The sequence below is a fragment of the Neodiprion pinetum genome, chromosome 4 (assembly GCF_021155775.2).
Source record: "Neodiprion pinetum isolate iyNeoPine1 chromosome 4, iyNeoPine1.2, whole genome shotgun sequence".
NCBI classification, from domain to species: domain Eukaryota; kingdom Metazoa; phylum Arthropoda; class Insecta; order Hymenoptera; family Diprionidae; genus Neodiprion; species Neodiprion pinetum.
Window position 1 is genome coordinate 23,370,705 of NC_060235.2, and position 17,201 is coordinate 23,387,905.

General features: G+C 37.3%; 1 protein-coding gene across 4 annotated transcripts; it reads right to left on the minus strand.

Moving 5' to 3' along the window:
• Positions 1 to 57: 57 nt before the first annotated feature.
• On the minus strand, positions 58 to 15,537 carry LOC124215851 (uncharacterized protein KIAA0930 homolog). 4 transcript variants are annotated; one of them, XM_046619679.2, is made up of 9 exons: positions 12,978 to 13,464; positions 8,727 to 9,046; positions 8,329 to 8,592; positions 7,376 to 7,475; positions 6,977 to 7,282; positions 4,509 to 4,706; positions 2,914 to 3,429; positions 375 to 524; positions 58 to 299 (listed from the first exon to the last, which is right to left on the minus strand). In XM_046619679.2, the coding sequence occupies exons 1-9, from the start codon at positions 13,093 to 13,095 to the stop codon at positions 259 to 261; spliced, it is 2,013 nt and encodes a 670-aa protein (XP_046475635.1). In that variant the 5' UTR covers positions 13,096 to 13,464; the 3' UTR covers positions 58 to 258. The 4 variants fall into 4 exon arrangements, with proteins under 4 accessions (XP_046475635.1, XP_046475637.1, XP_046475636.1 ...); XM_046619680.2 differs by lacking the exons at positions 58 to 299; positions 12,978 to 13,464 and adding an exon at positions 15,296 to 15,537 and having other exon boundaries at positions 328 to 524; XM_046619678.2 differs by lacking the exon at positions 58 to 299 and having other exon boundaries at positions 328 to 524; positions 12,978 to 13,466.
• Between the last annotated feature and the right edge of the window lie 1,664 nt (positions 15,538 to 17,201).

The following is a 17,201-nucleotide window of genomic DNA, read 5'->3' on the forward strand; positions in this document are numbered from 1 at the left end:
AGATTTAAATCAACAATTATTTTTATTTGCTGTATTTGTCGAAATATATTTTCACTGTATAAATCAAGACGATTTTTTCTTGGTACATTATGGATAGAATTTATATACCTTTCCATTTGATTTTTTTTTTTACATCAGCCTTAAAATGTTCAATTTTTTCAATGCATTCGTACAGTTTGAACCATGTAATAACGTTGTAACTGCACAAAAATGTGAAGTAATAAAACAATGTTGAGAAAAATTCACCTCCGTGACCGGCTAGAACGTCAGAATCGGACCTTCTCTGTGATCTAATATATCTGAAACATCGAAACGAAGTACGTTCAACTAAGTGCTTACAGTTTTCTCCAAGTTGTGTCGAACTTCCATCCTACCTTTGGCTATGCTCCACCAAGGTAGCGTGATGTATGTCAAGAAAGCGTTGAGAGGAACTGACTGGGCCCGCCGCGTCTCCTTCCAGAAGTGAAACGTCTGCGTGAATCCGCGCATGGTCCACAATGGATTGTACGCTCCGTCGTCGAGTTCTGCCAGCAGACAGACAGGACATCGGTAACTACACCATCCTTACTTGAAATTTCGCAGTGACACACCCTCCACCACACCCAAAGTCAGAGGCTTCTATATCTCAATGCTCAATGATCTTTTCGACTACCAAAACAATTGATTTCTCTACATGATTTGTCGCCATTTTCTGACAGCCGATTCAACGTTTATTTTTTCACTGTCAGTTACCGAATGCATGACTACAGTCAGGCACGGTTTAAACGCATGGAATTTGATACTCTATGAATCTTTGGAACAAACACCGTTTGAGTTTCTAAATTTTTTGCAGCATTACTATCAAACGAAAAGCCGAAACATTCCGTTGCATTGGTACCCGTGAGGGTACGATCACTTTTAACCAAGATCGAAGCTCCACACGTCCAACGGACCACTTGTGAAGCATGACCGACAAGCATAAGGGATCACCCCCAATAATAGAGTTTCACGACCTGTATATATGACCGTGGTTGCAGCTGAGCGGCGTAGTTCAGTGGTCAGAGCAATCACGCGAAAAGCCAAAGGTCCTTGGTTTGAATCTCGGTCCAGTTCAAGCCGTGAACCATTTACCATATTCGCCAAAATGCACGTCACGATACTCACACTGCACAATGAATTTCGCGTTCTGGTGCACGAAAATTTGTAACTAATACTGGTCGACTTCTATCGATACGTTGTACTCTAGAGCAGTAATATCTTGAATTTTACTGTGATAGTTACCAATCATGCATTCCACGTAGCTTTACCAACAACTACCAGCAGAGCATAGTTTGAATTCGAATTGTTCAGAATGAAATTGTAATTAGTTTTACCATAGTTATCAAGGAAAACGTAGAATTTGAAAGGTTAAGCTAGCTTTATATCACCTGTACACAGTCATGGAGTTCGTATTTTCACATCTCAACATACTCTTCTTTTTAATACTCCGAAATGACTTGGAAATATGTTTTTAACGCTGCGTGCTTCAGTGGGCAATAGTAAAAGCAGCAACGTGTTTACGCGAAATGCTCGACATTACGATTCATCAATATGATTGACATACATTTGTGTTATTCATGTTTATTAGCACAAGAACATTAATTGTTTATCTTCATGTTATCTCGGTACACATTAGAGTGGTTCTTATTAGAGTTTGAACGAACTTTGAAACAGTCGTCCGTCGAATCGGTTCTAAATAATTCAAAAACAATTCCCTAATTTTGTCTATTCTTCATCGTAACCCTGCCTGTTAGAGGGTGGATTTCCCCATTTAAAATACACGTGTTTCGGTTATATTCTCATTATTTGATGCAAGAGTAATAATTTTCAAAAAAAATCTGTAACTAAGAAATTTTAGTGGGCGTTGGTGCGGTTATCTAACGAAAAAGTTCATGTTATACCTGACAATCAAAATAAATGTAAAAACGTTGGGGAAAAATTAAGGCATCGTTGTTGAATTATTTGGAGCGGATTTGGCATGTGACTTTTGAGAAAATCGTTCGAGCCCTAAATAAGGACCAATCAGGTATGCATATTATATGTATATTTATTGGTCACTATCTGGTGGCCCAAAAAGTTTTGAGGAAAATGCATCGTTTCTTACAAACAAAATAAATCTCTGCAAATCATGTCGGATAAAATTTTTCCCACATCCCTATCTTAGTTAGTCAATAAATCGTTCCACACAAAATCATTACAAGTCATAATTAATAAAGTCATGCATTATTCGAAGAGATGTGTCATCAACACTGAAAATTAGTAACGAGTCCATTCATAAACTGAATAAATCTTGCTTTAGAAAAATTGGACAACTATTACGATTTACTCCTTTGAAACGCAGATAAATAATATAAGCTTCATAAAGTTATTCAAAACTAAATTTTAACCATCTAAATCTGCTGTTGTTAATTTCTTTTTTCGGGCTAAACACGCCTGACGCATCCTTAATTTCTTTTCGACCTGTTTTAAATGCATCGTCTACTTTGAATACAAAAATGTCTTTTCACTCGGAACGTTTGAAACGCCAAATTTTTCTCTACTTCGGGACCTTCATGGCGAGTAACCCATACCCTTGGAACTTCAAAACACGCACATCGAATAGAAAAAAATTAATCGAACAAATTACTTCAGAAAAAAAAAAATAAAAACGTGATAACGTAGTCGCAGGCAAACAAGCTTGGTATACAGAAATATGGCTGACAAAAGTGTGCAGTAGAATGAGAAGCGTTCGGAACTACGATACAGACTGTGAATGAATTTCGAATGTATCGCAACGTTTAGGCGAGTAAATGACAGTAGATGCAGTATGTAAGCGCAAAGATTATTCGCATCATCAACCTCGTCGTTACAACCGTTATAACTATTCTTATAATTGTCATAAAAATGGCTGATTACCCTGTGAACCGGGGCGGCGCGGGAGCTCGCACCAATAGTAGATGGCCGTACCATCGGGAGTGACCCGATGTGGAGGCAGCGGAGTTCCTCGAAGGCTTCCGTGAAGAGCGCGTCGCCTTCGCCTTCTGGGGAGTGTCGCACTTTGTTTTTGGGCGCATCCATTGGTTCTCGGTATTTTAGTGTTTGCGTTTTTGTCGCAGGGCGTCGACTCGTTCTGGTTTTTGTTCTTGAGGGTGTCATCGGCGATAACCGTCGTTCCATTCGCGAGTTCGATATCGCCACTGTCGATGGTCCGATGGAGCGACTCGGCGCTCAGACTTTCCGTACTCTTAAACATCCGACGATCGGCGTCGGTGCTCACGGTGTTATTATCGTCCTCGTAATTCAGAGGCAGCTCCTCTTTTCCGTGGACTAATATCGCTCCGGAGTCTAATTTTTGCCGTACGTTGTCATCTGTCAGACACGGCCCTGGTGGCAGTATTTCACTTCCGACTTCGATATGGTGATTCTGGGGGCCTATCACGAAACTCAAGTGAGTAATGGTTAAACCACCCCGTCGCTGCTCTGTTCGGTATCGTGAAAACATTTTGAAACATTTTCGATCGGTCTCTCAACGCACCGATTCCTGTACTAACATCGAACTCGACACTCGCTACGGCTCTGATTTGGTGAGGGCGTACAGTCCGGTAGAATAAATTTTAGAACAATACAGTGATGAGGTATGAAGGAGGTCAAAAGTGAAAGCGAATATTATTAAGTAGAATTTTTATAAAGAATTGAGTTACCCCAAATCAATTGTAGAAAGTTTAATTAATAAGCGGCTGCTGGACTTCCGTCAAATACTGCAAATCATATCATCGGTTGATCACAAAAACGTTATGTACGAAATCATTGCGTGGTTAAGATATCAAAAGGTATGCATATTCGAAAACATTATCGTGATCGCAAATTGATTTTAAGTGAAATTATATTTCCATCAATCTTTGAACTGTATACCAAGTGTATTCCTAACATACCGATCGCACTTCCAAATTTCCACGTCTGTTCTTGATCCTATATCCGGACTTTAACGCTTTGTTTACCCCAGTAAAAACCCGTCATATCCGCCCTTTCTCCCGTACTGTGATTCGAAATCTTTGGAATCTCCAGAATCCCGTCGTTTCTTATTCCAGATACGCGATCATTTAAGCTCTGGAAAAATTAACCACTTCAGGATCTCTAATTTGTTATTTCCGCTTTACGACCTCTAATTATGTGCAAATGAACGTGCTTGTATTTTTCTCAAGACCGATATGGCTAAAAATTCCAAATTTCAATTAGCTACGTACGTTCAACGAAATTCGAAGTTACATCCTTAAATTGTCCAGTTGGTGTAATTTAAACTCGGTACGTTTCGCTTGGCCTTTTTTCCCCAGCAACGTCACGATCACGATTTCGAACTCCATTCCGCGGATCAACATCGAATGACGTTTCAAAGTAAAGATTTTGGCGAGGTGGGCAGTTTTGATTCCACGATACCACAGAGCCAGGTATAATCCACCGAATCCACTGAAGAGACTTGAATGTCACTCGACACGCCGCACTCGCTCACTCACCGCCAGTCTCGTGATAGGCCTCCTTGCGACTGGGTGACACATTTTCATTTGGAAGTTCCCGGGAGTTTCGTTGTTTCCGGTTGACGTACCTCGCAGGCAGTAGAGGCGATCTTCTCCGTTGCGAGCGTGGACTTCTGCTATTTCCAATCAAGTGCGGCGAGCCCCGCCCGCCCCAGCTGCAAGTCTCCTGCACTTCCGCTATAAACGAACAGCCAGCAAACCAGGAACGACAATTAATTAAAGAAACAAGCTCGCATAAGGAGATACGATGTGTTCTTGTACGTGTGCTCGCTTCGTGATACACCTGTATGCTGGTCTGACAATGTCGTGTACTACGCATGCCTAAAGACGTCTCTTTGGTTGTGCCAATGCGTGAATGCGGAGCTTCGAATCAAGTTTAGACTTTCTGAAAATCCTCGTAAAGGTGATAATTTTTAAGTAACATCAGACTTCGCTGTGCGTTTGCAAGGGTCAACCGTCACTGCTGCATATTTTGACAATGAGTAATTATCGAGTCGGCCTGTTCCAATTAACTGCTTGAAGTGAAGATAATTTTTTATAAGGTTTTTGCACCAGTGCCAGTATATTGTTTGCAAGGAATGAAATTACAGCTTCTTTTTCGCCTAGTTTTTATGAGTCTAATTAAAGCATTGTGCAGAACAAAGCAATACTCGCTATTTCACTAGTCATAGATTTGATGAAAATAATATTGCTCGTAAGGTGTTCTAAGCATGCTGCACATAGACGAAAGCCCGTGAATATGGTCAAATAAAAAGCTTAGGAAATTTGAGTCTCGCTGTTGGATTCAGTAGGTATCGCTACTTCAATATCGAAATAGTTTTTTATTTTACTTGCATCATGTAGAGATACCTTGAATTGAAAAACATTCGAAGATTACAAGAGCTTTTGCATTTCACGAAATTCGCGACGGTACGAACAAGTGAATGCCCGATTTACCGAGGGTCGAGTTTATTCCGGTTCGTATCAATGAGATCTGTGTAGCAGTTTTCTACCATAAACGTTGAGGATAAAGTGTAATTTCTAATATATATAAAAAATGTTGAAAGGTTTGAAATGTTATTTTTCTAAGATGTTTCATGTTTTCTATAAAATTTGGTATGACGTTTTTCGTATCATTGGCATCGCTATCTAATTTTGATTTGGTTGAAACCAGGATCGCCACAATACTAAAAAAAAAAAAAAAACTGCCATGCAAAACATTTAAAGGATAATATTTTTCAAAGAGAATGTGAAAATTTCTATTGTGACAATATTTTTAGGATATTTAAGACTCCATTAATGGTACTTTAATCTAATATGATTACATTTGTTCCTCTTTTGACGAAGAAAATAGACATAACCTCTTTCCGTAGTCAAATATGACCAGAGGGCTTAGATTATCTATAGTTATAGATTATAACGGTTTCCATTCTGCCTAGGGGGATACTTGGATTCACGATTGACGTTGGAATAGATTCCTAGATTCACAGTAAGCGAGAAAATGTAATTTGATTTTTTTTTTTAGGATTTCTTCACAGAAGTATTTGAGAATGCATAATAAATTTTTTGGGATCAAGATACTTCTGAAAGCTCGTAAAAAATTAAGAGTAAATTTTTTTTTCAAACGAACCGTTTAAATGTTACCCGATCCAACTATCGATATCGCACGGCATAATTTATTCGCATTCTCTCAAGGTACGTATAAAAATTGAAAAATCCCGTAAAAATATGACGTTTATCTACCTGAGATTTCTGAGAACAGTTTGCTGTTTCTTGAGGATCGGAGCAACAAAAATTCTATACGTAAATAATCAAACAGTGACGTCGCATAGACTAATCTAAATATTTTTATCCTAACAAACGCGACTCTTCTTCCGTGCTAAAAACAGTTTTCTACTGCGTTTATTTACGGTTAGTTTTTCATAAAGTGACTTTCAGCTTCGGCTCTTTTCACGCATTTTTCAAACTATGTAACCTAGGAAAAAGAGAAGCTGTATTGAAAATATTCTGGAGCATACTACAGATTTTCAAAACCTATGAACTTGAGAAATACGATTCATGAGTCATGCTTACACATGATCTAGGGATTCGAAAGAAGCTTCGAGTTGAGAACGAGTGTGTGCAGCTACGTAAATACATAAATGTTCATGCGGAGTGTAAACGAATGATAAAAAGTTAAGAGTATGCTTATCGAGCCTTACGATTTAATGACGACAGAATCGAATTCATTGTATTTGAGTTGAAATTTCAACGCCATTATTACCGACAGTAAAACACTGGCTACTTCTCCGCGATGTTGCAAGAATCGAAGTCACGTGAAGTTTTTCATAAATACGTATAAAATCAACGAATGTTGTAAAACTACTTCCGCAAGCTTGCGTACCGTTACGGTGTGCATTGCAACCGATGATCGATTAGTCGCGCATCTGTCGTTACCATTACGTAAGTCCCGCAGGATTTAGAATTACCATCCCGAACATCGCCCGCTTCTATCTCACTAAGCCCGTTGGCCATCGAGTCCAGTCCTTCGTTCTCTGACCGAGCTTTCGTGGCCGCAGAATCCGGCTTTGTCCGCCATCCGCCGCGAACAAAGTTGTTCAAATTCGCACTCGGATCTGAGAGACGTCTCTGGTGACGGTACATGAAGATCTCCTCGGCGTCGTCCCAGTCGGCGTCCCACAAGGCGTCTGTAGCGCAGTAACCTGGCTCGGAAGTCGGAGTCTCGGCGCCGGATCCTTTCGGCTTTGTCACGGCCATTTCTGCGTGACCTTTACCTGGGAAGGAAGCAATGGAGTAGATTTCATCCAAGGAAAGCGTACTGTATCGGTAGCGTACAGGTCGGGAAATCAAAGACACTCGGACCCTACCTTGAGGGCCTTTCATTCGAACGAACTCGACCCTCTGTGACGCTGCTCCAGAAAAGAGACCGAACGTCATTCGCTGTGCCATTTTTGTACTCAAACTAGACTGGAAAAATAAGGGGGAATTATTCACAGGAGGAAGTGACGAAAGACATATTTTTCGGTCATTTTCATTCCGTAACATTAAAAACAAATTTATTTACCAAGTTCATTTTATTCTTATCATACAAATTGAGAATAGCCGTTACGTGAGTTCAAATTTGATTCGAATCACCCAAGCTAAGATATCAACGATACGACCAGAAAAGGATTTATAATTGATATGTTAAAAATTATTAATCTACTGTGAACTACTGTTAAATGACGATAGTGTTTTCGATTTGAGTCTGATATATTTGGGTGTATTTCCTTTGCGGTAGATATCTCTGGAAATCGTTAGAAAGCTATTTTAAAAGTAGTCATCTCCAGAGTAGATAAAAATTAGATTAGAGTAAGTATGGTACAACAGATGATCGTCAACGATATTATTTTCTCGTTATAACTATAAAATAATGTTATAGTTTTTCATATATTTTCAAGACAATATATGAGAATCTAGTCAGCGAAAATGTGCCCGAAAACGTGAGACTTGAATGAAAATCACCAAAATCAAAGCACGGTACAAATTCATTTCTCCAATTGTTAATATCTTAACTTAGCTGTTCAATTTACTGCTCAGAATCATTTCTTCAATAGTATAGAAGCAACGTCGTTTTATTTGTGTTCCCAACCATTGACACAAACCATATAACTTGAAATTCTTTGACTGTTTTAGAGTGTTTTTTTTTTTATTTTGACATGATTCAAACAGAGCGTCTCATTTGTCTTCAACTGTTACCAACTCACGTTGACGAGGCGCGACGACTGGCAGTCGAATCTACGTTTACTCCGAAATACCCTGAATTTGGTTGCATACGTACCCTAGCATCATATACTTTCTTTAAAGCGTCATAGCGGATGGATCCGAGAAAAATGACGCCTTGAACAGCACCGTCTCTATCCGAAGCCACTAGTTCAACACAGACCATTTCACCATCCCTGACTAAGATATCACAGAAAACTTCGTCAAAGTTATCCACCATAAAACAGATGTGTGGGTAAGTCATTTCTTCCAGGTCGCCCTTGGCATCCATGCGACGGCGGCTTGGACTAGCGTAAACTTTTTGCGAGTGTCTTCGAAGAACCTGAAAACACGGTTATGCTTAGAAATCGTCATATTTGCTTCAGCAAAAGTCTGTGGAGAAGAGAGAAGCGGAGAGAAAATGATAGAAAATTGAAAAATGGTCGATGAGGTATTCATTATTTTACTCGTTAATACCTGAAGTTCTTTCGGGCTCGTTCTAGTGCAGATCGCCAACGTGAGGGTGTAATCAAATTGATGCACTACAAGATTCAGGTACACTGTTTCTTCCCAGTCAATATCTGGATCGCCAATAGGAAGTTTCTTGCTATCCTTGCGGAAGACGTCAACTTCTGTTTCGAACTTGGGTAAGTAACGCGACGAAGTTTTGACGTGTTTCTTGCGTACGAAAAATAGCAGATCGTCACCGTCTATGGTGTGCTCTGCTTGGAATAGGAAGTGACGCACGAATAAGTCTGTCCAATATGTTGTACCCTGGAGCATGACGAAACCCGAATCTAAAACAACAATCTTTGGCGTTTGAACTCTAACTCGAGCGAGTGCTTATCGGATGATCTTATTAAAAAAAAAAAAAACCATCCAAATAAATACCTTCACGTACAAGAAATATTGAAATCAATCCTCATTGCCAACTATATAAATATAAAATAAAAAACGAGGGATGCAATAAAAAATTCGAAGATAATATTCCTTGGCGAACCTTTTTAGAGAATGAACAATGAATCTAGGTAATGCTCAAGATTTTCTTTGTTCATCATGTCGAAGTTACTTTTGTACACGATAACCATCCACGTGAATCGTTTACGTGGCACAAGTTTCAAGAGTACTATTTCATTTTTTTAAATCTTGCTAACAAAATTCAGTCTTACATGCGTGCGTATTTGTTTCATTGACATACGCAAATGCTTGCATTCATCGGTTGTGCACAAAGATTTATGAAAATCTATTCTAATTGTTCTAAAACGAACTAGTCAAGGCATACTGTATACGTGAAACAATGATACAATTCAATTTATAACTTCAGATATTTTTTTTTCAAATAGACACGCTAAGTGTTACTGACACCGATTTTCTTTATTTCGTCCCTAATTCTTGTTTTTTGTTTCGATCGATTATATTTCCGAAAAGGTCGTACACTTGGCATAAAATTTGAGTTGAATATTTTTCGTATCTACAAGTACTTTAGCCAGTACTCATTTAGGTATTTAGGTATTTATATAACTCTGTGTTGAATAATATCCGTGTACAAAACTTCCGTGTAGAATAGTAGCGGTGTAAAACAAGTCGTGTGTCAAACAACTGATTGTGAGTCTAATACAGCTGTGTGTAATAAGATCGTGTCCATTGGACGAGCGTAAAAATGTAGAACATAGAAGCGAAGCAATGTTGAATTTATAAAAACATGAGCATGTACCTCGTGAAATTTTGAAATTTAGAAAGTCAAAATGGCGAACGTAAATTACAGAAAATCTGAGGTATAGAATCGGCAGAATTTTGTGCTAGAGATTCTGTCTATAGGCTTGTTTAAAGACCCTTCTAGACGTGGACGTCTGACAATTCTATATGGGCATGTGACCATCTCATTTTCTGATCTTCCTACATTTTCACCCCCATTTTAATATTGCTTCAATTTTTTATATTGTGTTATAGTTTTTGGCATAAAATAACACAACAGAAATGTACCTGTTTCGGAATTAATCATAACTTAATTTTCTATCTTTGAAGTTCTGCATTTTGAAATATTTTTTTCATTAATATGAGAATGTTTTAATAGAATGAAACTTAATTAACTTGATCGATAGAGCTGTAGTATAGCCGCAAATGACATCGTCGACCATGAATCATCGTGAACGTGGATTTGACTAACGAGCACGTTACCATAATAAAGAAACTGCATGTTTTTGTCAGTTGGATATTCAAGGCTGAAGGCTACCGTGACTGCCGAATAAATAACCGATTCTTGGGAATTTTTTTTGCAGGGACAACTAATTAACAAAGGGATCGGATAGTTGGTATTTTATAAAGTGTATACTAAACTTGTTTTGCAGAAATTTGATTGAAAAATATTTGAAATTAACAAAGATATGGAGCTCGACCTAACTACTAATAAAAAAAATTCCCCTCCTTGCGGCATTAATATCTTTTTGAAGGGTTATCTGAAAATAAAAAAAAATAATTTTATCAATACCTATACAAATGTAGCTATCGTTGTACGTGACTGTTTTTCCTTTCTTCGATGATTTACAAAATGCCGACGGCTTGAAGAAAAAAAATGACTTGTAAATTTTTTTTTAAACCGTCGATATTTTGTAAGTAATAAAAAAATACCACCACATACTGCGATAGCTACATTTGTATAGAAATTGATAAATATTTGTTTTTTATTTTCAGAAAATCCTTCACCGAGATATCAATGCCACGATGGAGGGGAAAGTTTTTTTATTAGTCGTTAAGTCAAGGTCTCATCTTTGTTAGTTCCAAATATTTTTTAATAAAAAGTTACATGAAACAAGTTTAATATACACTTAAAATAATAACGACAATCCGATCTCTTTATTAATTAGTTTTCCCTGTAAAATAAATTCTTTAAAATCGGTTATTTTTTCGACCGTCACAGTGGCCTTCCCCCTTAAGACTATCAAGTTGTTTATATTGATCAGCTGACGCTTAGTAAACAAGCACTTTCGTTACGTATAACGTATTGGGTTTAAGTAGCCGAAACTGAATAATCAGAATCAGAAACATGATGGAAGTAGTAACGTTAACGTAACCAAATTTCAAAAGAAAAAACGCTATTTTGAATCTTTGGGTTAACTCATAGGAGTTTAATTTTTAAAGTATAATGAATTGTTACGGTTACAATCTTACGGAATCTAAACGGAATTCAAACAATGCCAAAGTCTCGAGACAAAAAGTTTTCATGAAACTGCGTCGTTACAGTAACTCACAAAGTTTGAACTTACAATTAGAACGGGAATTAAAATCTGTACATAATTGAGAAAATTGACTGTCATGTTCCGAGCAGCTATCCTCGCGGTAGTTATAACTACGAATGTCTTCCTATGCAGCTGGTTTTGCTAAAGTTGCACCTCCGTTAACGATTTGTGGTCAAGTAATAAGTGACGTAGCGGTAATACTAGATAATAATAGCTTGTGAATAATTATTATGCTAATGTAGGTATTATTATCCAAAGCGGTGTATAGTAGAATTGACAACAATTACAATCCTGTAAACAGTCAGTCGAAAGACACCGTTCAAATATTACGCTACGCAGTGTTTTAGGCCGTTCTACATGAGATTGAAGTCCGCAAAGTTGATATAACGATGCAATTGTACGAAAAATTGTTTTCCCAGCAGTGATAAAACTGCAATCCTTTTATCTAAAGTATCTCTTATCTCCTAAAACATTTTGACATTGCACGATTGTTATTCTCTTTCACGGCCTCCATCCAGTACGTGCGGTATATGGGATTTTAAGCGTGAGTCTAATGAGAAGCGAAGCATCAATCGATTGCTTGCCATGAAACCGATAAAAAAAAATTTGAACGGTGCCGAGCATCAGACAACCGTTGAAAGTATATTATAGATTCTTGGTGATCGGTCAATTAAGAAAACGTATTTTTAGTTAACGTTTCGACCCGGATATGGGCCCTCCTCAGAACGATTTATTTTAAAAAATATAATAGGTTCACCTTCACTCTGGATTATATTGTTTTCTCCCATCAGTCGTTATTCACCTGTTGACCCAATTGGTTCAACCAACAATCTTTCGTTAGACATGTAGAACTTAATTATAAAGAGCCTACCTCCACTTAATTGACACCTGTGAATTAATTTCATTGCTAAAACGACCTTCTTTAATAACCTTTTAACACTATGACATACTGACTGTGAAGAAACATAGTTCTCTAATCTTTTTAATTAATGACTACCAACTTTTAACTCCCACATATAAAATAACTTGAAGATTGACATTGTCTACCGTCACTCAAAAGAACACTGTTTTCACCAATTGTAATTGTGAATTCGACTACATCTTATTACACTTACTTAATCCAAAAGGTAAATAACACCAAAAAACATCCTTATCTCAATTAATCATAAGGTCTTACTATCAACAATATTTAATAGCTCTAAGAGTATTACATCTACAATATTTAGGTCCGATTACTTCTAGTACCATGATTTATACTATAAAATTCTTTTTTTGTTGTTTTTGACAGTTTTTTTAAAATAAATCGTTCTGAGGAGGGCCCATATACGGGTCGAAACGTTAACTAAAAATACGTTTTCTTAATTGACCGATCACCAAGAATCTATAATATATTACATACGAGGTCGAGAATTCTTATTCTTTCGCTATCTACATAATATTAAATAATGGTGAAAATAACATGGAAAACGGCACAGTTCGGGGGAATACAAACCATCTTTGAGTAGCTGACGCATCTCCTTTGTCCTCTGAAAATTAATCTCCTCCAATAGCTGTTCAAGCATCGTCGGAGGACGCAATAATCCGGTGGATCCACCGGCCAAACTAGCCATCGAGAATCACTTGTCAGTATCGGCACGGTCGACTCGAGCCGCGTCACGATTGAAGAGAATATTGTCACGAACCGCGCAATGCACTGACTCAAAGAAAAGAGCCGTCTCTCTCTAGCGCGTAAAAAGAGAAGAACGTACTATCGTGACTAATCGAACGGCAACGATAGCCAGTGTGAGAAATTGTCCGATTTCTCAGTTTCTCTGAATGTAGCGCGTCACGAGGTATTCATCTTGAGCAAATCGGATTATTGTTATTGAACGATCGAACCGACAGGTAACCCTTGAACACACTTTTATCGTTATCCACGTCTATGATGTCAGTCCGCGCCGCTTTTCTCTCCTTTCAACGAAGAACGTACGCAATGTTCCCCCCGCCTTGGCGACTTGCGGTCGATAACTACGAGTCGACGCGGCGCTCCTTTGGGCGTCTAACCGCGCGCTAGATTCGAACTTTCATGCTGGTTTAGCCGCATTGAGAGAAATTTTTAGTACCGGTTACGGGCTCAGTCTTTGACTATTTTCATTTTTTACCACGATCGAAAAATATAGTTCCAGGTAGAAAATGAATATTAGTTTTATAGCCGTTACCGGCAAGTCTGGTATCCGTTGCTATTCTTTCTCGTTACGATCACCGTTACTATGCTTTATCTTTGTAACTTTTGCGAAAATTTAATGCTCGTGCAACGATAAATTGACGTTAAAGCCTTGTTTAACTAAAAAAGTAGAGTAAACCGAAGAAACTGATCTTGCGTTGCAATATTTAACACGTATGAGTGAAAACTAAATTCTGTAGCTTCTGACAAGAGCTCTATAGATAGCATTGGAAATATGGGACATTTTTTTTTAAAGTAAAAAATCTGGAACCTTACAGAAAACCACTTGTTCAACTCTCACTTGCTACGCCCGTTCAGGTCGCTTTAGGCGTGGCAGCCCTTTTTGTTCTACCAATAACATGTATAGAAGCAGCTTCTGATGAATTTCGTCACATTATAAGACCATACCGAAGTGCTTCTTGACCGATATTCTAACCAAACAGACTGGGCACGAAAACTGGACTTTGCATTGCAGTTATTCGTGAAAGAAACGCGATTGCTGTCTGAGGTTAGGACGAAATGGAGAAAAAAAATACCATTCGTACAGATTACAGTCGCGAGTTTAATTATTTCGACATATACCGCGATAATTGGGTCACAAAACGTATCTGAACCGGACATGGCGATCTAGAATTGAAATCAGGAATCAATAATGATTGCCGCTTCGGCTGGTTTTTGTATTCCATTTGGACAGAAAACGTGTGTTTTTTTTTCTATCTTAGAAAATTTTTAGTAGTCTCGAAATATTGGGACATCGCAAAATCAGTTTTACCAAAATGCCGGATGAGAAAGACCTTTATTAGGATGGTCTCGAGGTAACGAAATATTGAAAGAACTCTGTCCTGAAATTTTAGAATTGCCTTGCACAAAACCCGTTTGCGAAATGCATATGAACATGTTTTACTTCATTACGATTCATTGTATTTTTTGTAACCCTGAAATTATGAAATTGCTCGTCAGTTTTCACGAAAGTTTCACCCTTAAATTAACGGCAAGAACTTCAACGGCTCATTTTGAACATCTAAACCTTCTTCAATCTAGAAAATATTTTTCCCTTATCTACAAAAAATAAATATTATCTCAAAATTAGAAAAATTTCAGTAGATCTAATCGGATGAATTTTTTACCGAACGTAACATTCATTTGCCAACTTGCGATAAAATAATTTTGTCAACTTCGATCTATGATATGAAACCTTGTATATGAATATCATCAGAATAAGCTCATTAAATATAGGTAAGTGCCATTACTTTCTCGTCATTCATTTTCATCCTAATCCTGGTAGTTTTGAGACCACCGCAATAACAAATCGATACTGCTGACGTGGAAGATGCTGTATCGAATTGCGTTACACAATTTTTAACTTTTACGTTGAGTTCGATCGGCTGAATACCGTCAATTTTAACGTTTTCCTTTTCATTAAAACAGGAAATGGCATCGAAATCTTTATTAATACCATCCAAATCAGTTATAAATGTTTGTTTAATGTTTCAAAAGTATGAAATTGCAGCTTCTATAGTTCAGCAATGATGAAAAAACTTTACTCTACAAACTACTCACGTTAATCTCATCCCGCGTACGTTTCGTTCGTACCCTAACTTTCTCACCTGCATTCAAGCATTCCCCAAATCTGTGCAGGAGGTAAGGTCTCGCAGTACCATACAACGATAATCCATGTTAATTTCTTGACGGACTGTACCCACAGAGTTCGAGACAGAACAGGTGTTCACGTCACTTCTTTTCCTTTTCTCTTGGATCGCAGAATTCCAGTCCCTACTACGTCAGGGCACGTTCCTGTATTATCGTAGTTCAATGAGCCCGAGCGTTAAATTTTGAATGTCGAACCAGGCTAAACAACAAAAGAAGTGTCATCTTGAAAATGGATTTACGCATTGGGAGAAACGTAAATGTCGTAGGATTATAAGTGATACAGAAAATAACGGAAACAGTGCTGTTTGCGTGAATTAAAAAATTCCAATTTCTCAAGAGTATTGACAAAATAATCAAACCGAGCCGTGAAACTCAACCAGAATTACCGATTACGTGCGAAAAATCATTTTTCTTCGCAACGAAAGTAGATTTCTTAGAATGATTAATTTTTTCTGCCCAAAAAATTCGACTTAATAATTTACGTAAAAAGTAACCGATCAAAAAGGAAAAGTAAACAAAATATGGTGAATTTTGCTGCGATTATTTTTAATTTTAATTCTTGTCCTACGTACTTATGGAGATACCAAGTTCCTTTGAGTCATTTTCAACTTTGATTTTCGAGGTTATAAACATATATGATTAAATTTTCGCTGACAAATGTGAGTGTATAATATTTTATTATTTTATGACAACACAACAACTATAACAAATAATGGCATTTATGTATACAAATTTTAATCGGAAGTTTAAATTGTAAAATATGTTTAATTTAAATTAGCTAAATTTGTAATTTTCTGTATAATATTTTTTAAGAAACCTGATGATGGCAGGCGTGGTCCTGCCGAAACGTCGTAAATAAAAGCATCATTCCATGAATTGCATCTTGTCATCATTGACTGTTATTACCGACGAAAATTTAATCATACAAGAAGCACGGTCACGAAATTCAAACCTCAGTTATAAACATAGCATTGGTTATTGATATATTTTTTGTTTAAAACTTCAGAGTTTTACGAAAAAAAACGTCTCTGAAGTTTTTTTCTATCTATTCAGGGAAAAAAGATATATCGAGTTGAAAATTTTGTAATTTCGAAGACTCGAAAATTTGCCGCCGCCGTTGCTCAAAAACCACTGGCCGAAAAATTTTTCAAAAAAACATGGATATCTTTTTGAGTACTATCTTTCGAAAAGCAAATTTAGTTTTTTGAAATTTTGACCACTCGGTACAACTTTGGCCAATCTTTGGCGAAATGACTCACTATTAGTGGTTCGCTTGTATTAATCGAAAGATACATGTTAACTGTTTTTGCTGGAAACGCGAAAAAATTGACGTCAACATTTGGTAGGCTTCTTTAATTCAACCATCAATTAACATCGTCTGTTAGCAGCGATAAAAACTTATCTTCACCGAATTTCAAAGTACCATAAATCTTCTTAAACATGTACTCATTATGGAATTATTTCATATGACATTACAATCCATGAAATTCTTTGTCTTCTTTTTTCATACAAACCAAAGTTCGATAATTAATCTTCTGTAACTCTTAGGCTCGTAAAAATATTTTATGGCTTCTAAAAGTCGAGACTCTTCCCACAGATTCAGCAGTTTCGTAATTACAAAGTGTGTGTCAATATCCGTATTGTATGCAGATATTTTCCCATAATCTATAAGTTTTTAAATACTTTGATTTTCGTATTTCGGCCAAGCCTTGTACATTTTAAGACTCCATCCATCCGTGAGAAGAATATAAATGTAAAACTTATGTGCAGAAAATAACATTGATTCTTGTAAATTGTTTACCCAAAGCGATCGCGCTACGCAAGTCCGTCGTGTCAAGTGATACGATGACCTGGACGAACTGT